The following is a 22,041-nucleotide window of genomic DNA, read 5'->3' on the forward strand; positions in this document are numbered from 1 at the left end:
ACTAAAATGCCAGGTTCTATAGTCCCTATTCAGGAAAACTTTCACTGGTATCAGTGAGGTTTTTATCTGAGTAAGGACTGCATGACAGGTCTCAAAATGCTTCAATGGGAAAAGAACAACTAATTAGGGTTCCTTTTTGCTATTTTAAAAATGTATTCAGATGCTGTGTGGTCCACCTTACAGCCTTGAAGCCAGAAACTACTGTTTTTTAATTCTGATATTGGCATTTCTATGCTGCATGGATTTGGTTAAGCCTTAGTTAACTCTCTAGCTACAATTCCTCTTCTGTAAAATGGGAATAATAATATTTACTTACTTCAATGGGCCACTAAGAAGTATAATTAATTTGTATTGTCATTTGGAAAATAGGGTAATGTGAATTATTAATACTAAATATAATAATAATTTACCTTGTTTTTCATGCATGTACAAACTGTGTCGTTCTCCAGGTGATACAAGATTGCAGGGTATAAAACTAAATATATCTGATTAGTAAGGTAAGCTGTTTTAAAAGGTACCTATGGATTCAGGTTAATTGTAATCTTTATGCCACAGTATTGGCAGTGTACTTACAGGCACACCATCTAAACCAGGAAATCCTGGGACTCCTGTTGGACCCTAAAAAAAGACATTTTAAATTGAAGAACATTTAAACTGAGGACAACAGGAGGATGTGATATTGTAAAATTAGTGCCAAAAACTTTCTGGAAATAGAGACACATTTGAATCATGACTTTAACTCAAACACTGCAGGATAAATGGCTTGTTGTAGCTATATTGTTCCCAGGATATTAGAAAGAAAAGCTGGGTGAAGTAATATCTTTTATAGGACCAACTTTCTGACCGGTCAGAAAGAGAAATTTTTGAGATTACTCAGAGCTCTTCTTCAGGTCTGGGAAAGGTAGTGTACTAGGCTAAATGCAAGGTGAACCAGATTGTTTAGCATAAACAGTTAACACATATTATAAGAGACCATTCAAGACCAAGTGGCCAGTTAGAGTAAAACACCTTGTGTAGACACTGACTACTTTCCCAGATTTGAAGAACAACTAAGTGTAGTTTGAAAGCTTTGGTCTTTCACCCACAGAAGTTGGTCAAATAAGTTATACCTCACCCACTTTGTATCTCTGATATAAAGTGGACAGACTCCGCCTGGGCCTATCCAGCTAGTGTAGTCTGCACGATGATCAATGATAGCTATGAATATCACAAATGATACTGGGGGATAACACTCAGCCCTTAAGGCTAATTTCATCCATTATAGTTTATGGGATTACACATAAGATTAATATAAACATAAGGGGCTCGTCTACACTGGCCCCTTTTCCGAAAGGGGCATGTTAATTTCACAGGTCGTAATAGGGAAATCCACGGGGGATTTAAATATCCCCCGCGGCATTTAAATAAAGATGTCCGCCGCTTTTTTCCGGCTTTTAGAAAAGCCGGAAAAGAGCGTCTACACTGGCCCCAATCCTCCGGAAAAAAAGCCCTTTTCCGGAGGATCTTATTCCTACTTTGAAGTATAAGAAGTATAAGAATAAGATCCTCCGGAAAAGGGCTTTTTTTCCGGAGGATCGGGGCCAGTGTAGACGCTCTTTTCCGGCTTTTCTAAAAGCCGGAAAAAAGCGGCGGACATCTTTATTTAAATGCCGCAGGGGATATTTAAATCCCCCGTGGATTTCCCTATTACGACCTGTGAAATTAACATGCCCCTTTTGGAAAAGGGGCCAGTGTAGACGTAGCCAATATGTATGTGCCATACTGCAGACTGACTTCTGCTTCCATTGATATCAATGCAGGATCAAGCTCTATATTTCAGTACAGTTGTACACGAGAAGCTAAATTTTGATCTTGCTTATGCTGGAGTTAATGCAATTACACCAAGGAAAGCAAGGGTAAAGGTTCATAGATTGTAGACCTGGTAAAACCAAAAGCTGAATTATAACAGTCAAACAAAAATGGCAAAGTTGTGCCTATTGTACAACATTATTTTAAAGCTCTAGTCTTCCCCATCATATGTGCATTAGGGCTATCAAGTGATTAAAAAAATTAATCGCACGATTAATCGCACTGCTAAACAATGATAGTACTCTTACTGATGCCAAGCTCTGTGTTGCGCTGCCTCTTTAAAACACCACTGCAATGTTTCAAAGGGCTGTGGGAGCCCGGGATCAGCTGTGTGGGCGCTGCCCCTTTGAAACACCGCTGCGGTATTTCAAAAGGGCAATGCAACGCGAAGCCTGTGGTCAGCTAGAGTCCCCAGCTGACCCTGGGCTCGGTGCAGTGCTGCCACCACAGCGTTTCAAAGGGACAGCACCACGGGAACCTGGGATTAGCTATGCAGCACTGCCCCTTTGAAATACTAAAGGGGCAGTGCAACACAGGAGCCCAGGATCAGCTGGAGTCCCCAGCTGACCCCAGGCTCCATGCAGGGCTGCCTCTTTGAATTGTCACGGCGGCGTTTCAAAGGGGCAGCTTCGCAGGAGCCTGGGATCAGCTGAAGTCCCCAGCTGATCCCAGGCTCTGCTCACGTTGCCCCTTTGAAACTCAGCAGTGACATTTGAAAGGGTCAGCGCTGAGGGAGCCCGGGATCAGCTAGAGTCCTCAGCTGATCCCGGGCTCAGCATTGTGCAGCCCCTTTGAAGCACTGCCTCAAAGGGGCAGCGCTGCACTGCTGCTCTCTGGCTCTGCCACGCAGGCGGTGGCATGTCAGAGGGGCAGCACTGCAGAAACGCCTGCAATTAACATGCATTAAAAAATGAATTGTGCTCTGCCTTAATCGCAGGTATTAACATGCATTGATTGACAGCCCTAATGTGCATGTAACCTCCTTGATGTTCAGTTGAGTGAGGTTGGACATACCAAATGGAGACTAGTTCCCCGAATTTTAACTTTTTTTTTGCCAACTTTGATTTTCTAACATAGGGCCAAATGCTGCAGTTCCCCTTCTCAGGCATCTCTACAACTGATTTCACAGGAAGTTTTGTATGAGTAAGAACAGGAAATAGCTGTGCAATGTTAACATTCAGTAAAGGCTTTTATTGTTCTTGTTTTGTTTCATTTTGCAATATTCACCGTTATATTTTACTAGATTTATCCAGCGTTGCTCAGGTCCTTAACTCAAATAAGTTTTGTTTTTCTTCATTTAAATCATTATTCTGGGGTGTGGCTGGAGATGAGAGGTTCAGTATGTAGGCTGCTCCAGGGAGAGAGCCCCAAGTCACCATAGCAGCTGTTCATGAGAAGGGCCTGTTCATGGCCTCTGCAGCTCCAGCTCTAGTGAGCATAGCCCCAGGAGAGGCGCATGTCCCCCAGCTGAGGGACATACAGACACACAGACAGATACACAAACTCTCTAAAATATATAGTAGATAGCTATCCCATGGTCCACCCTGCAGGCTCCATTCTGTCCCGATCCCCATTCTGGTCCCTTGCTGCCCCCTGTGGTCATTCCACAGTATAACTCCCTACTGCAAGACCCCCTCCCTTTTCATTTTATAAGAAATAATCAAATTCCACATGTATCCTTTTATCCTGGCACAACCAAACCCTGGCCTTGCTTTAAGTTATGAATAAGAGGAAGCTGGATACCAGATTTGGTGGTCCTAGCTCTTACGGTTTAAGAGGAGTTCTTGAACAAATGGATTCACAGACAGAGGGACAGACAGACAGAGACACACCATTCTAAAATATATAGCAAGATATACTAAAAAAAGACTTTCCCATAGTATTTCCTACCTTATCACCTTTTCCTCCAGGGGGCCCGGGGAGCCCATTCTCACCTCTCTGTCCTTTTTCTCCTTGCAAACCAGTGGGCCCTGTAAATCCCAAAGGTCCTATTGGACCTTGAGCCCCTAGGTGACCAGGCTGACCCTGAAACAGAAGAAATGATTCAGAGGCAGTAGAGTAAACAAATACAGTTAACCTCCCTCTGGCTGCTAGTGATGGTGCAGAGAAGACTGTGAGAAAAACAAAGTTTAATATACAAACAAGGGAAGTGAGCATCTCTCCCACTCCCCTCCCCAGCCAAACTGCCACTTGAATGTCTGTATGCTTGCTACCGTTGGTATACATGTTCTTGCACCTCTGTAAACCAGAACTCTCTGGTCCAGACCACAGATGTTCCAGGATCAGAGCACCCCAGTACACTACATTTGGGCTTCTACATCTCTTGGCCACTGTTATGGCAATACACAAAGTGCTGCTAAGTGCACAAAGCAAACAAACTGGAAAAAATTAAAAACTTGTTTTTTCACTAAATTCTTGCCTCATAGTCATTCTAGATGTTACTAGCAAGTTCAACATTTTTAGAGGAAAAAGTGATTGTTCTGCTCTTCTGCAGCTGATTTAGACATTCACAACAGTAACTTCATCAGTAAGACTTTCAGGTCCAAGTCATTCTTTTTACTCCCTTCTTACTGTTGTTTTATTTTTCTGACAGGCCTGATGTTAAGCCAGGATCAGGAGTGTTGATGCTAAATTTTCCTACATTTCCTACCATGTACATAAGTGTTTCTTTTCTTTGCTCTTTTTTACTGTCACTGTTTCATTATATTTGTTGTTCTCTGAAATACAGTCTCCTCCTTTTGAAGATTGTTTTTCTTTTCTGATTTAGCCTATCAACTATCTAACATAATACAACGGCAGAACTGACCCCAATCCTTTTAAAGGAAAGTGTACAGCTCAACGCTGACCACCTGAGGGCAGCAAAGAATTCTGGAATGCAATCTCCAGTCACAGAAACAACAGCCAGTTTATTTATTTTATTTCAATGTGTGAAGAGCAGAAAAATGTCAGAAATTAAGAAGAGAGGTAGACAAATATGTGTTAGCTGCAGTAGTATAATTACTTCTAGAAGTCACAGAACAGATCACAGAACAGATAAATTTTACCCAGTCTAGACATTTTAACATGAACTGATTCTGTACGAATACTATTTTTTCCTTCAATTATAATTGGGAGCATGGAGTGACCAGATCCCTTTTCTTTAAGGAACAAATATAATTTCTTCTGCTAAAATATGAAAATTAAGAGTACCATAGTTTAAGCTACCTTATCTTGTAGAGGACGTGTTTTTGTTTGTTTGGTTTGTGTTCCTGACTTTGATATGAGGATCTTGACATTTTTCACTGCATCAAACCTTTGAGACAGGACTCACTTCAATTGCTGCTGAAATGGACCCTCCCCCCACACACACACACTCACATGGTACTTAGTTTAACATTGCATAGCAACTGCACAACAACTAGGGCAAGAAGGGCCATGTTCAGCTGAAACAGCAAAAGGAATGTAGGTAGCAACTACGGATGTTAAATTGCGTTTAATCAACTAATCGAGTAGTTGATGGAATTTCCATCGACTACTCGATAAGGGGGAAAACTGCAGAGCCATAGCAGAGCTAGCTCCCAGCCCCGGGAGCTAAACCCATTGTAGCTCTAGCTTTTACATGTATTAAGAGCAACCAGGCTCTTAATACATTTAAAAGGCAGAGGCGTAGCTGGGGAGACGGAGCATGAGCTGCGTATCAGCTGATTCCTGGCTCGTGCCTTGGTCCCAGATGCTGTACCTCTGCTTTCTAAATGGCATCTTAATACATTTTACTGAAGAGCCTTAATACAAGAGCCTGGTGGCACATTTAAAAAGCAGAGGCGCAGCTTCTGGGAGTCCCCAGCTGATCCCGGGCTCAGCATTGCACTGTCCTTTGAAGCACTGCAGTGGCACTTCAAAGGGGCAGCGCAGCATCAACTCCTGCAATTAACGCATTAAAAAATTTAACGCGTTAATCTTAGCCTGCATTAATTGCAGGCATTAATGCATGTCAATTGACAGCCCTATATATATAAAAACACGTGAGTAAACCCTGGCACCACATGTCCCATGTTACTGTTCCCTTCTATTCATCTCTTTAACACAGCAAAGCACCTATATCTCAGTCAACATCATCTTGCATAGAGTTGGCCAATCAACACTGAATGCCACCCTGAGGTAGGTGAGATTCACAACAGCCCCCAGATGGCCCAGGTTTCTGTATATCTCTGGAGAGCCTGTAGTTTAGAAGGCCACAACCCTGGGCAAACCTGTAGGATGAAATACCATCCTTCTCACTGGCACTGCTAATAAAGCTCAATAGGTAGATATTTATGGCATTTGCTGCAACTTGTTTTTTCCTACATAAAAGATCATCTGATTTTTATATATATATATATATATATATATATATATATATATATATATATATATATCTTGTGGGTCTGCAAAGACTATTTAGTTCATCTTTGCAAAGTGCTATGGAGGGTGCTAAGTACAGCGCCTTGTATAAAAGCCCAATATGCTTTAAGAGAGCAGACCCTTGTAATTGAATTAAATGGCCCTTCTTCAATTACATCTACTCTTAAAAAGAAACTATCCACAATTATGGAAATCTAAGTGTACCTGACAGCACTAATTTTCTACCCAAACTGCAAATACATTTGTCTAAAAGACAATCTTCTGTTTTTTCTTCTAAAATATCCACTGTAGTTTGTTTTCTTGGACATCTCCTTAATATTAAATCTGAAGGATGAATGCATGTTGTGGTGTTCAATTAATGTAATATAGAACTCCTGCTTTTCAGAACTTACTACAGTAAAACTCCATTAGTCCAGCATCCAATGCTCCGGGACTCCTGATGGTCCGGCACCATCAGGAACCCGGAAGTGCTGGGGCAGCCGGACAGACTTCCCCCATTCAGCTGCTGCTGAAACTGACCAGCAGCTGAATCGGGGAAGCCGGGAGCAGAGCAGCTGGGGTCTCGTAGCGCTGCCCCTCGGGGCTGCGGGACCAACCCGGCAGCACCCCAGCTGCTCTTGGGGACACCTGGGGCAGAGCAGCTGGAGTGCTGCCGGGTTGGTCATGCAGCGCCAAAGGATGGCGCTGCGGGACCAACCCGGCAGGACCCCAGCTGCTCTGCCCCAGGGGTCCCCAATTCAGCTGCTGCTGAAACAGATCAGTGGCTGATTCCAGGAAGCCTGGGGCAGAGCTGCTCTGCCCGGGGCTTCCTGGAATCAGCTGCTGATCTGTTTCAGCAGCGGCTGAATCGGGGACCCCTGGGGAAGAGCAGCTGGGGTCCTGCCGGGTTGTTCCTGCAGCGCCGAGGGGCAGCGCTACGGGACCAACCCGGCAGCACCCCAGCTGCTTTGCCCCAGGCGTCGGGATTCAGCCGCTGCTGAAACTGACCGGCAGCGTCAGTTTCACTAGCAGGCTGAATCTGGACGCCTGGGGCAGAGCAGCTGGGGTGCTGCAGGGTTGGTCCCGTAGCGCCGCCCCTCGGCGCTGCGGGACCAACCCGGCAACACCCCAGCTGCTCTGCCCCAGGGGTCCCCAAGTCAGCCGCTGCTGAAACAGATCGGAATGGTCCCTATCTAAGGGTGTGTCTACACAGTACCCTAAACTTGAAATAAGATATGCAATTTGTGCTACGCAAATTGTGTATCTTATTTTGATTGTATTCAAAATAGTTTATTTTAAAAATTGGCACATCTACACAGCGCCAAATTTTGAAATAATGTACTATTTCCACACATCCCTTAAACCTCATGGAATGAAGGTTACAGGGATACTGAAATAGCACACTTGTTATTTTGAAATGAGCATATTTGAAATAGCCCCACTGTCTAGATGTACCCTTAACAAGCATTTGCAGAGGCACCCTTATCCCTGCTATGTTTTGTGAAGACTAGAATTCTCTCTGGATACTTTAGGAAATCAACCAAAATACATACAGGGCTCATCTAGACTACATGGAACAGTCAAAAGAGGATATGCAAATTCCACAGGAATTTTTTGAGGAAGAGCGGCTTTTCGACAAAGGGGAGGGGGTCGGCCGAAAAAACCGTGTCTAAAATACTTTCACCTTCGAAAGCGCAATTGGAAGAAGATATGCAAATTCTGCAGAACCAGGCTTCGCAGGTGTCCAGACGCTGCACATGAAGCGGAGGTGCCAGGATGCAGGACCAGCACAGAATGGATAACAGCTGTCCCTCATGCCAGGGGCCTGGGCTCCGATGGGAGCACTTGCTTTGCTAGGATGCTTGTCTGCAGGAAATTGCATATCCTCTTTCGACTGTTCCGCGTAGTCTAAATGAGCCCATAATGATTACACAGTTTAGCTCTAGCAGTGAAAGTCTAAGAGTGGGTTGGACAAAGTCATTTAATCAGATTAACTACAAATGTTTATATTAGAGTGGGAGATGGAACAACTCTTTAAAATGTCAACCAAAGCCACAGGAACTTTCCTCTGGTTGAGTGCTTTCTGACCTCTGGACAATTAAACATTTCACACTGTAGTAAATGTTTTATTGTAACTTATCCTTACGATGCACAGAAAAATTGTTCCGTGTCCAGGGAATGCGTTTGCTCTTCTGCTTTTTTTGTGGAAGAGCAAACGCGCTCTTTCGGAAGCCCCTGTAATCCTCATTCCACCAAGAATAAGGGGGCTTCCAAAAGAGCCTTTTTTCTGACATTTGGCCCAGTCTAGATGGGCCAAATCTCAGAAAAGCCTCTTCCAGCAAAAGAACTGGAAAAAAAAAGCAGCAGTGTAGACCTAGCATCAGTTGGAGCCCGGCGGCCAGATGGTCAGCCCCAGCTCCCGCAGCAAAAGGTCCAGCCATGCTGCACCCGACAAAAGGACAGGGTTGGGCCGCCAATACCCCTGCAGCCCCCACTATCTGGCCTGGGCTGCTGAGACTGCTGCCATGGCCCGAAGACTCACAGAGACCTCCAGGACCCTCACCAGGCCACACCGACAGGACCGGTCCACTTGGGCCCCTGCCTGAACCAGAACCGATGGATACGCTGCTAGCACCTCCATCCCCAGACGACCCTGAGGAGCAGCACCTGAGCCAGGTAGGCCCCCAGAGGGAACTGGGAAGTGGCCTGGGGACAGCCGACCCCGGGGCAGCTGAGGAGATGGAGGTCAGTTAGGCAGCGTGTTGAAGCTTCGATCCCCGCTGACCCACAGACCTGGTTGGGTGTTGTGGTCCGGAACCCTGCCGACACAGTAGCCGCCGCGCTGTCACTGTCAGGGCCTTGGGCTGGGATGCAGAGGAGCAGGTGAGCCTGCATCCCCCCTCCTCCCCCGTCTGTCACCCTCCCCTCAGGTGGCAGGCTTCCTCCTGTGGGGGCAAAACCCCTGCGCGTGTTGGCTCTCCGCCAGCGAGGAGACCTGACCCCTGCCAGCTGGGACCCGGCCTGAGCTTTAAACTGTCATTGAACCGCTTGTGTTAAACTTTTGTCTGTCCACCCTGCCCTGACCGTGGGCTGGGCCTTATAAACTGCTTGCCCAGGCTGCGCCCCTTAAGGACCCTTAAGGCTGGGTCCTTAACTGTTGACCTGCGGCTCTGCCTGAACTGAAGGCCAGGCCTGATAAACTGCCTCTCAACCTACTGAGAGGCTTGAGTCCCTGACTTCTAAAGTGCTCATTTGGTGCCCACCCTGACCAAGGGGGTGGCTGTTATAAACTGTTGCTCGACCAGCTGCTAGGCTCGAGACGTGCTGGGCAAACTGTTTACGTACTGTGACACGGCAATTGTCCTTTAACTGGGCAGTACAGGGAGTCAGCATGGCCTCCCGCCGCGGACGTAGACTCTTTACATGGAGGCTGCTGGCTGAGGTGTGAAATGGCTGGCAATTGCTCCCCCCCTCCCATCTCCCCAGGCACTTCAGAGTTTAGCTAAGGGGTGGAGAGGCTTCTCCATGTCCGGGCTGTACAGTGCTTTAGCACATGCTCTTCTTGGGCTGGAAGGTCTTGCATACTGCATCTTTGCCTGACCATCAGTCTTGCATGTCTACTTCCATTGTCAGCCACTGGAACGCCCCCATCCCCACACACACATTCACTGCTGGTGGGCAGGCAGCTGGCAAACAGGGATCCAGCAGGAGCAGGACACGTCAGTAATGACGCAGGCAGAGATAGAAAATATGGAACAATTTGGGCTTAAATATCCTTTTTAAAATGGGACATCTAGTCACCCTACCTCCACGTCCCATCTCTCCTGCACAATACCAAAAGGCTGCTGCTGGCAACATTCTGGTGAGAAACCTGGCAGAAATCTGGGTGGAGGTGCATGTGACCCTGCTTGCCCCTCTCCACCCCCCTCTTTGGCCCAGGAAGATGCTGTGCGGTACCAGAGCATGTGGGTCTGTCTTGGGACCCAGCCAGGTGTGGAGGGTGGAGAGGACCAAACAGAAAGAGTTAGGTCAGTCAGTCACACCTCCCCACCTATGTGAGAGAGGTGTACGGTGTGTGTATGTGTGCTATCCCTTCCCTCAAGCCCAGGTAAACCTAAAGTTAAGAAGGTAAATAAAAAGAGTAAAAGAATCCAACCACATAGTATTTCCTTTTATCAGGTGCTCAGACAACTTGATTTTAAATCAAACCTTTGTACGACTGATTGTGTTGAAATCGCTTGACTATGAATAACTTTATCAGGTGTCCTGTATTCAACAATGGGAAATGTGGTCATCTACCTATGTGGATCCACTGACTTTTATTCCACTGAAAGCATATGAGGGCTCTTCAGTTACTTTGCCACGTGCTGGTAGGCAGATTCCATACCCATCCCTCAACCTTGCCTCTTAGTCCCAATGAATTCCCCAATGCCCTGTTCGGTTATTTAGTCTTTGGGTTTTTTCTTAGGATTTAGCCCTCAAGGTGAAATTTTAAAATGGTATCAATAGAACTGTTCTCAGACAAGTTAAGCCCTATGTGTAACTGGTGATTTCAAGAGATTTTGATATTAAAAACTGTATTATTATTACTACAGATGACAGTACCAGGAACAGCGATTTACAAATCTTTCCCAAATAACAGGGTATAGATTCGGTTCTATTTGAACTCTTGTATTTATGAATTTGTGGTCCTTCGAAACTGGTCTCAACGAGGAAGAAGAATACATGTTTATCATCAAATTTGTGTTCAGCTCACTTGTTTGTTGGGTTTCCAATTTGAAACCTCACATGCAGAACTCAAATACATCACCTATAATACCCTCACTGCAATTTATTTACTTGTAATATTTGTCCAGTATTTTTGAATACCAAATAGATGGGAATGGTTCTGAATGTCAAAAAGAGCCTACATTCACCAAATTTGTATCTGGTGAATCCTACTCAACCAGGCTGATTTACGACAAGACTACATCTTTCTATATAATGGGCCTAGAAGACCCAGAAGAGAGAAAACAGGTTAAACAGAATGGGGTCATTCTAAATAAGCACACCACAAAATTAGGTCTACCAATGTTAAATTATCATGAAGTTCCGGTCAGATGACTTTTTAGCTTTTCTGTGCTGTTTATCTAGTTGGTGGAATGGCATGTCACAACCTGAACCACAGTGGGATAGAACACATAAAAAAACATGCATAGCTTGCCTTTCACTGCTTCTGGCAGAATATAACTCCTTTTCCCCCTCATATTTCTAATTAGCCATTTCTATTCTGTGGAGTTCTATCCCACAAGGTATTGAATATATTTTTTTAAAATTGCACCAGCTTTACTTATCTGAAAATAGGTCATTTGTTTCAACTACAAAACAGAGAGAATGAATGTCAGGCAGGCTAAGTTTTACTTTCTACCATCTTAAACTAGGCATTTGACATGATCTCTTAACAGAAGCAGATCAGAGAAGACCAGATAGGCAGACCATATAGGCTTTTGGATCCACTTACCTCCATAATCAACAGCAAAAGAAGTAAATGGCACACAAGTCTGGGGTAAGGGCAGGACAGGTTTTTAATTATTTACTGTTGAATGAAAATGTTGTAACCACTTAAATTCTGGCAAAGTGTCTGCGATTCTTGAAGCCTCTGAGGTCAATCTGATTACAAAGCATTGCAAAAGCATGTCTGGTGTCAGGAGGGAGAAATCACTGGAAGAGAAAGTCATGTGGTAGTGATGAGGAATTAGAGAATGTGGCTCATGGCATCTGGGGACCACTTAGGAATCAAAGGATTATTAAGGAGGCTGTAGCATGGAAAGGCTGGGAACAGAAAAAGGTCTATAGAAGTCTCAGAACAGAACCATGACCTGTCTAGGGACGGTCAACATTAGTGATCTTTCTCAAAATGTTTTGAAATGTTGAACAAATTGGAGCATAAGTTAAAACTGTCTTTAAACATTTTCATGGCCATGCATACTTCTCTCATCAGCTAGGTCTCACTGACCTTCATCGTATCACCAAGGCTATTAGCGTATTTGCTAATGTCTTCCATATTCTGCATTACCTACATACTTATTTCTTTCAATATCAAGCATCCGTGTATTGTCATTCTGAGTTTTATTGTAACAACTTAACCACAGTGTATTAATTAAAAGAAGAGCTTCACTAACCACTATCATGAGTACACACAGTGCAGGGAATTAAAGCACTTCCTCTCCTCTGGAAAACAAGAACTGGCCAAACTCATGTTATGTACGAGTGTGTAGCAGAAAAGAGGGTCAGGAGAGGAAATATAGGAACTGAGTCAGTGTAATTATGCTGAAGAGCCAGAAGAGTGCATACATTTACAGTGCATCTGCCACACACCAGGGTATCACTGGAATGCAGTGAGTTCTGCCCACACCCTTCTCCAAGGGAGGGTTTGGCTTAATTCCTCCATGCTACAGGGATCCCTAGCTGCTTATTTAATTCAATTTTAGGATATTACAAAGGGGCCATAGCTAAGGCTGCTAGTTTGTCATGGATTCCATGAGTTTCCAGGAACCTCTGTGATTACTTAATTGGTCAGTGTGGCTGGTCCAGGACAGTACCAGCTGCTGCTGGGGAAGTGTCAGGCCACCACACTCCCTTCCCACAGCAGCAGCAGCAGCAATTTGGGCATGGGAGGGGGTTGGGGCATAGAGGTCTGGTTGGTGCTTGCCTTGGAGGGCTCCTGGGAAACTGTAACAGGTCTCTTCCTTAGCTACTAAGTCCACACAATGCTGCTGTTACAGACAGTGGGCCAGACAGCCACTGTGGGCCCTGTGGCAAAGTGTCGGGGGGGGGGGGGGCAATTCCACCCCCCCAGAAGGGCCGGGGCCTTGAACGGAAGGGGCGTGGCCAAGTGCAGTCAGCCCTTAATGCAGCCCAGACTGTGGCACAGCCCCCTCCCCCAGGCCTCAGAGCTGCACGGAATGGTGCTGCAGTGCAATTCAAAAAGGTCAAGGGCCCTGGCTGCCATTACTGCAGTCACAGTGGTATCTAGAGCTCCGAGCCCCTTTGAATCTCCAGCCCCCAGGGCAATTACTCCTTCTGACCCCCCCAGTTGGTGGGCCTGCCCACAGACACCGTGCCCAGGGGTCCCATTGGCTGTGGTTCCTGGCCAATGAGAGCTGCAGAGCTGGAGCTTAGAGAAGGGGGACAACATGTGGAGCCAGGAGCTGAGGGAGGGACATGTCACTGCTTCTGAGGAGCCTGTCAGCCCTGCTAACTCTCACCAGTGGGGTTGCCAAGCCACCACCCACCCCTGAAAACGCGTGTGCCTGGATCACTTCTGCAAGATTTAGTCAGGGGTATATAATACAAGTCATGGTCAGGTCAGGGGCCATGCATTTTTGTTTACTGCCCTGTGACCCGCCCATGATCTTTACTAAAAATACTTGTGATTGAAACATAGACTTAGCCATAGCTTAGGACAAAATTTAGCTCTAGCTGTTGCTCACTGACCAACCGTGGGTATGAATCTGATCTAACAAGTGACTTTATGGTAATTAGGAATAATTGATGCTAATGTGGGGGTCAGATCCAGACAAGCCAGGGACCCTGGGTCTGAGGATCGCCCCCCCCCCCACCCCCGCAGTACATGATCTCATGCCTATAACATCCTATCAAAACTTCTGTGGGAATGGGAGCGTCAAGGACCAACTTACAATTCCACAGTTTACCAAAATGACTCTTTTGGATGATAGAAAAGACCCCCAATTCTCTTTTTGACAATTGTATTATTTGGATTACATCAAAGTGGTGTAAGAGGTATGGGTGTGAAAACTGAAGCTAAAAGTTGCTTATAAAAATCTGAAAGTATGGCATATTTTCTAAAATAAGTTTCTTCATAAATAGGACTGCGTTAAGGTTTCTAGTTTTAAGTGTATTTTATGCAAACTATGATCCATTCAGACAGTTTCAGTTCATCTATTCAAAAATCTAATTTCCAAAGTATTTCAGTCCAAATTTTCTTTCTTCCCTGTTAAGATTTTCAATTCGGAAGACATTCTCCCATGAACAAATATCTACTGAATTAGACAGCTTCTCAAGAATATACCTAGGGACATACTCCAATAGAAAAGTGTAAAATAGCTTAAACTTTTTTCATCAAGAGAAAAAAAACATGCAAATTATCTTAGAGGTAATTTTACCAATTAAAACCTAAGGGCTAGATTTTGGAACCATTAGGCTATGCAGCACTTAACATAAATATTGTCACATGCATAATGTTAATCACATGCAAAAATCTTTGTGTAGTCAGGGCCATTAATTTGAAAGAACCTACTCATGTGAATAAGTGCACACCCACATGATTAAGGGTTGCACAAGCTAATCCCAAAGTAGGAAACTAATTACAAAAGTAACTGTTTAATTAGCCACAACTTCGATATGCTCATGTCATGGGGTCGCATAACACGCACCCCTTGGGGGGTAAATCTGGCCCAGTGGCCAAGTCTATAATGCCCCCTGTCTGGGAGTAATATGGCTTAACAGCTGAGTCTATAATGTCCCCCTGTCTGGGGGGAATATGGCCCAGAAGCCAAGTCTATAATGCCCCCCTATCTGGACCAAAATAGATCATCAGAGAAGCCTGCCCACAGATACTCTTTGTTTAAAAACTGATTCTGTAAGAATCGGGAACCAGGCACTTGGCACTAATAATCTGAAGAGATCTTTCAAGTTGTGTTAAAGACAATCTGTCCTTGGATTCTTAGCTCTAATGCACCTGAGCCCCAAAAGCCTGCTGAAGTTCTGTGACAAAATACATGCAACTACAATAACATTTGCTATATATGGGTTTCATCCAAAATATATTTAAGTTAATGGAAGTATTTCAATGGGGTCATAAAGGAGTAAGCACAAATAATAAGGAATTAATAAAGCCTCAGAAGAGCCCAGTTAGAACTAGAGGAGCCAATATCAATCCCAGGATCCACAAGCTTTAGAAGCAGCAGCACCTACACTCTCTGCCATCCCCCAATTCCCTCTCCTCACGGGAAGAATTTAAAGGACACTAAACAAATTGAACCATACAGAATTTTCTAAGCCATCTGTTCTCCCGCACATTTTACCAAAGATAAGATATGGTCCTTAAGTATTTATTTTTAGAGGAATAGGTAACCACTCAGAAGGCATTAGAAAACAAGGAAGGATGAGTTGGAACCAAGCTATCAAACTGAGAAATCATTAAATACATCAACATAATAATCAGAAGAGGAACATGCCAAGACAAAGGGGTCAAAATGAAGTCTGGACATTTTTTGGTAAATAACAAGACAATAATCTCCTCTAAAGTAAAGATTTTTTTTGTCTTCTTTCAGGACAGATCCCAGACTTAGGGATATAGAATAAATACTGACATCTGCAAATCCAGTAAACTGAAAAGTGTAGTGAATCCTTTAAAATTACACTTTGAAACTGAAACCTAATTTGGGATTGGTCATATTACCTCCATAGATTACAAAAAAAACCCAAACCCACACATCTAAATAGGTAATGTCAACGGGGTCTATATTGCAAATCCAATTCAGGTCAAGGATCCACCTTCAGAGCTTGGATGTGTTATTTACCATTTTGTTTAGCGGGGTCACAGAACTATTTTCCTCATGAGTAAAGTAGTGTGATTTATCACAGTCTGAAGTAGGTGGGTCAGTTTGGTACCCCCTGAAACTTAATTTTGGTTCAGTTTAGTTTTAGAAAATATAAACTAACCCAAAGCTCATCTTAGGTTTACATAATGTATACTCTAGTCTAAAAGAGCATTTCATCGTAAAGTCACTGAGCCAAATTAATCACTAGTATAACATGTAAAATTTTACTGGCTAAAACAGATTTGTGACTGCTTATGTCAGTGGTCAATTTGACCCACTGCTTTGTCAATATATACAATGGGTATTAGAGCAAAGCGGAGATTGAAAAATCTTGGTGTCTTTGTAGGCTGAGTGATATCTAAGTGCCTATGAAAAGCTGATCTATTTAATACTGGTTAACTTACTCTTTAAACTGAAAAATCTTTGTATTTACAGTCTGAAATGCAATAACTGAAGATGGGGGGAAATTGTGATAAACAATTGAGCTCTACTGCGCTGCCCCTAACTAAACCAGAACAGGAGACATTATTGTACATTTTGGTTAATTTTGGGATGGGTCACATACCACTCAGAAATTTCAATGTTCATCTCTTGTTTTTGCTTCCCAATAAAAAGGACTGAAGAAGCATAACAGAAACAAAGTCAGAGTGAAATGCAAATAAAGCTTGATGTTTTGTCTTTTGGAGAGGCAAACTTCAAAAATAAGGTACATGTTTTTGTTAATTTATAATCAACAGTCTTCACAAAAATCCAAACAGGCACCAAATACAGTGTGTCAAAGTTTAAAGACAAAAACATAACAAAATCTTTCTTGGTTTACTGTATGCAGTGACATACCTCCGGGAATAAGCAGGACTGTAGGTTGAAGGAGGAAGAAGATTTGAAGTGATTCTGCACATAAATCAGGTTCTCAGTCTACCAACACATAACTTCTGTCTCACTATTTACAGTAGATAACGTGAATGCTTTTGCTGATGAATGTTCTGGTAGACTTGAAAACATAGTTTTACTCCACTACTGCATAATACTTATAATGAAAGGGTGGATGTACCATTTCACTAACTTTTGAATACATAATTATTTAATCATTACAGTGGTAGCTCTTCTTATAGTAATTAGAGTTCGTTTGCAGTATTTTATTTCGTTTCCAATTTAGAAATGTGTCAACCTGACTGCTTTAGATGTTAAAAGAGAAGTAGATAAAACCTTTCGGGGAAAGAAATAGAATTAAAATATGTATTAGTAATTAAATATTATATTTTGTTTCCTTGTATCTAGTGTTGCCAGATGGTTTAACAAAAAAACCAAACACTGTCACCCCCCTCCCCTCCGGCCAAAAAACAAAACAAAACAAAACAAAAAAAACACCAGGAAAAAATTCTGTCAAGGAAAAAAAAAAGAGGGGGGGGGGGGACCAAAGTTGTTAAGAAAAAAAGGGGGGGGGCAAAGTTGTTAAGCAAAAGTTGCACCACTCCCTCCAGTTTGGGACCACACACTAACCCCCATGTACCCACTCCCTCTCCCTAGCCAGGCCCCCCTAGTGCCACCTCATCTCAATGCACTCACCCCTGCCTCAGAGACATTTGTCACATACCATAGCATAGCTCATTTAGTGCATTAAATGCTCCAGTAACAACTGTGTGGGCGAAACCAGACAACCAGTACAATCTCAAATGATCTCACATAGAAAAGTATTAAGACAAAAACTATCAAAAATTTTCACAAAGCGATCACTCCGTAAAAGGCAAACCTGGGACTTTACACCTAGACACCAAACCACGGACGTAACAGGAACCTGGAGTTTTCAGGTGCCTAAGTGTTTCCTGGAATCACGGAAAAAACTGCCTTCCCCCTAATGTATGAAATGGCACCTCCTGGTAAGCCGAATTGCCAGAAAGCTGTGGGAGGACCCTGGGTTGTGGGAAGATGCAGCTCTTGTGTGTTAGGGTCAGAGTTAGCATGAAGTGTGCCTTGAACAACATACCAGGCACCACAAGCCACAGCAGCAGCACATAACTAAGGGTGGCAATATATCATATACCCATGCCTCTCTTATTTCTGCCCTGCTGATGGCAGAAGCGTTTCTTCAGAACTGGGCACTACTTAATTTGTGCCAGGGCTGATCTTTGGCATCTCTCTTTTAATATAAATTAAACACCGGAGGAGGCAGCGGGGCCCAGAGGTGATGGGGCAGCCCAAGGAGCAATTAGGAGCCAGATGAATTTCACATTTTAAGCTCAATGCAATGAAATAACTCAAATCTTGTTGTACCTAGTACACTTAGCCAGTGCATTGAAATTCACGAAAAGGTGATGAAAGATTAGCAAAAGCAAAACAAATTTCAAATCAACATGAAGATAAAAGAGGTGATATGCTGCAGCTGTGCCCCTGCCCCCTCCTTTGGAGCTGGAGCTGGAGCTGGGGGGAACTGGCTTTTAAGCCGGCTACCCCCAGCACGCCTTCCTCTTCCCCCACCCCTCCTTGCTGCATCTTTCTGATAGAGGCAGCAAGGGAAGTGAGGGAGTGACTAGTCGACTAGTGCGTCAACTATCCGATAAGCTTTTGCTTATCAGATAGTCGATTAGTCGCTTAAATCCCTATGCCACGTAAGGATTTTTTAATTTGAATTTCCAAAGTTCACAAACCTTAGTGAGATGAAATGACAGCGATGCACAAAATAAGCAGTATTTTTCAATGACAATTATTGTTATATTAAATCACTTACTCTTGATCCTTTTTCAGGAAAGCACTGGCAAACCAAACAATCTTGTCCTCCACATGGACCAATATATGAATATCTACCCTAAAAATTAAGAGGTTGTTAGTTTACTTGTATACAGTTCACTTGTTATCCAATATAATACACTTTAATGAAATAAAGATCATCAATGAACAGGTTAAGACTTCATGGAAAGATATAAACTATAATATAAAAGCTATTATTTAATTAGCTAATGCTAATAATTTAGTGAAGATTCTTGGGTTTTCTACAAGAATTTTTTTTTCAAAGAAAGCTGTAACTAATTCTTAAATAACTGAGAGAAGCAATGGAGCTCTCTCATTGGTCCAAATGTCTTATTAGGTGATTCTGACACCCAACCTCTTTAGATACAATTCAGCTATGCTGCTGTTATGTCAACTGTGATTTTCCAAAACACAAGAAACAAGGTTTAGGAGCAACCTTGAGAATGTGATTTTAAAATGACATGTTAAAGAAATAATATTTTTGAACTTGGGGAATACTGCTACTTTAGACTTTTCACTGGGATGACTGGGAACAATCACAACCAAGAATAGGAAAAGATAAAAGTTTTCATAGCAGAACAGAAATAGGAGAAGAAGCATGGCTAAGTGGATTATGGCATTACACTGGAAATCAAAAGCCCTGCATGGATTTTAGTCTCATATCTGCCACTGACCGGCTGTGTGACCGCCAACAAGTCACTTCACCTTTTTGTGTCTCTGTTTCCCCTCTCGCTTTGTCTATTTTCTGTATTTAAACTGTAAACTTCTTGGGTCAGGGTCCATCTCTTTGGATGAGTTGGCACAGTGCTTAGGGAAAGGGGACCCTCTTCTCAAAGCCGGTAGGCACTGCAGGAATTTAAATGAATAATCTGTAAAATGCCATAGTTTACCAAATTTCAAGGCAAGTCTTTCCCATCATTTGAAATAAGACTAATTAGAGTGAATATTTTAGTATAACTCTTGTACTGTCCAATAAATTGCTCTCTCTAATATGGTAGGTGCAAATAAAGTTTCTTGTAACATCTCTGAAATATCTACAGCATTTACTCATGATGCTGAAATTTGTCATGCTTGATGTCTGTGTAAAAGTGCATTTTTCAGTATACCGGACCAAACATTTGACCGTAACTCAGAATGGTCATAACTTGGAACCCATTGAGTTACAAACAGCACGGTCGCAATGTAAGCGCGGATCACGTTCGTAAGTCGGAACCCGCATTTATGACCGCTTTGGTCGTAAGTGCAGATGGTCGTAAGTCGAGGTGGCTGTAAGTTGGGGACCAACTGTAGTACATTCCAAAGGAGGAATGCGGAACTCCACGTGCAGCCCTGGACCAGCAGAAAGTCCCACCGACTCCAGGCTGCATGCGGTGTGCCAGCTTTGAAATGTACAAGAGTTCCCAGCGGAGGCTCTTGTGCATTTCAAATCTGCAGCGCAGCATTGAGCCCAGGGTCAGTGGAGGACTCTCCTGCTGATCCCAGGCTCCCAATGGCATTTTAGTGGAACCAGGAATCAGCTGGGGACTCCCCAGCTGACTTCAGGTTCTGCACGGCTTTTCCCCAGAATGCCGTCTCACCCCAGGCTCCACAGCGCCACTTTGAAACATCACCTCGGCATTTGAAAGGGGCAGCGCCACACAGCTGAGCCACTGGGGATCAGCTGTGTGGCACTGGCCTTAGAAATGCCACCTCTGCATTTGAAAGGGGCAGCCCCTTTGAAGCACCCTCTTCTCCTCCCCTCCCCACCGTTTACTGTCTCTTTGATGGAGGCAGCAAGGAGGGGGGGGGCGACTAGTACTTAACATCTTAAACTTGAACTAAAGGAATTACTCTTCTAGCTAGTAAATGTAATAAGCTTTTAACCTTTTCCACGAATCAGGCTCTACAAAGGGAAAGGGATATATACTGTGCTCCAGTAGGTTACACATATAGTCTATATTTGACAGGAAAAGAAAAGTGAGAGGAAGGACAAGTGTAGGAAGATGGTCCCGTGGCTTGATGGTTTGGGTCCTGTTCTTAGGTCCTCTGTCTGAAGAGGTTACATATCCTCCCCCGTTCATGGCTTCACAGCAAAAGAGATTTTGTTGATATTTAAATGAGGTGAAGTACATGACAGAAAAATTCAGATAGGGCATTCCAAACGTAAGGGCAATATGGAAGATAACATGGGGTGGACATTTGGGTGAGAAATAGATGAAGCAGATACCAAGGCTGGCATCTGTGGAAGTATGGAGGGAGAGGTAGGAATGTTAAAGGAGTCCAGTTCTAAGATGTGGGCAAGAGCCATATGACCTAGTCCTCTGAAAGCTGGTATTCTGAGTTTGATGCACAGACCCATGGGGACCACTGAAGTCATTAGAAAAGACAGCTGACATGCTCAATGTGAAAGGTAAGAAGGATGATTTGGTAACAAGGTTTGGATGGATGAGGCATGGGAGGGGCCTCAAGGTTAGCGTCAACAAAACTGGTGAGCAGAAGATTGCAAGAGTTATGACATGGTCAAGCAACTTGGCAATAGGGAGGAAAGAAAGGGAGGAATTTAGAAATGTTATAGAGGGACAAGTAATAGGATTAGGCTACAGCTTGGATGTGGGGAGAGGCACTGTACCTATAAACAGCTATATTTCTTTTAGCAAGAAATTCTACTTGGTTGGATCCTGTAACATTGACTTTCTATAAAATTAGCTTCCAAGTCACTTACCCCATGAATCTGTTGCACTGAAAGAACTGTTATTAGCCACCTGGTAGAAAAAGAAAGAAAGCTAAATTAATTTAAAACTACAAATGGTCTGGTAGCACTTTATAGATTAACAAAACATGTAGATGGTATCATGAGCTTTCGTGGGCACAGCCCACTTCTTCAGATGACCGGAGTTTTGAGTTTAGGATGTGCAGACCCAAAATAAATAGGAAAGAATAAGGAGGGGTGGGAAGAAGGAGGAGGAGACTGGGAGCAGAGGGTATAGAACATTCAGGAAGATAGAGGAAATCAGTAAATACTGATTCCCTCTACCTTCCTGAATGGTCTATACCCTCTGCTTCCTGTCTCCCCCAGCCTCCTCCCCACCCTGCCCCCCTTCTCTCCTATTTATTTTGGGTCTGCACATCCTAAACTCAAACTCCAGTCATCTGAAGAAGTGGGCTGTGCCCACGAAAGCTCATGATACCATCTACATGACTTGGGCACACACAAATAAAAAATAAAAGTGTGTGTGGAGCATGAGTTTGTGGCTAACAAAACTACAGTACTCTCTACATGTCTTACCACATGCCTGCCAATACATAATAACTGCAATATTTCCAAGCTTTAAAAATCTTTTGTTTTCCAAATAGCACAGATTGTATATAACTCAAAGATTTGAGAAAAGAGTTAATAGTAATAGCGACCATCAGAAAAGCTAAGCTATACTGACACTGGTTGCATCAGAAATAAGTACAGGTTGAACCTCTCTAATCTGACGCTCTCTGGTTCAGCAACATCCAT

At 43.6% G+C, this 22,041-nt stretch overlaps 2 protein-coding genes across 3 annotated transcripts in view; one reads left to right on the forward strand and one right to left on the reverse strand.

Moving 5' to 3' along the window:
- Window positions 1-22,041, reverse strand: part of COL4A4 (collagen type IV alpha 4 chain) — a 112,919-nt gene that overhangs the window by 90,056 nt on the left and 822 nt on the right. The window contains exons 2-5 of the mRNA XM_075937591.1: window positions 21,259-21,298; window positions 18,538-18,615; window positions 3,739-3,873; window positions 574-618 (exon numbers count right to left, since the gene is read on the reverse strand). Of these exons, the coding sequence (XP_075793706.1) occupies window positions 574-618; window positions 3,739-3,873; window positions 18,538-18,615; window positions 21,259-21,298 (298 nt within the window). The remainder of the gene's footprint in view (window positions 1-573; window positions 619-3,738; window positions 3,874-18,537; window positions 18,616-21,258; window positions 21,299-22,041) is intronic.
- COL4A3 (collagen type IV alpha 3 chain) overlaps window positions 8,649-22,041 on the forward strand; it is a 149,644-nt gene continuing 136,251 nt past the window's right edge. Inside the window, exon 1 of one of the 2 annotated variants that reach the window (XM_075937589.1) lies at window positions 8,649-8,883. In XM_075937589.1, the coding sequence (XP_075793704.1) occupies window positions 8,824-8,883 (60 nt within the window). In that variant the 5' untranslated portion in view covers window positions 8,649-8,823. The remainder of the gene's footprint in view (window positions 8,884-22,041) is intronic. The other variant, XM_075937588.1, reaches the window with a different exon arrangement.

Source organism: Pelodiscus sinensis, chromosome 10, assembly GCF_049634645.1.
Source record: "Pelodiscus sinensis isolate JC-2024 chromosome 10, ASM4963464v1, whole genome shotgun sequence".
Taxonomy (NCBI): Eukaryota; Metazoa; Chordata; order Testudines; family Trionychidae; genus Pelodiscus; species Pelodiscus sinensis.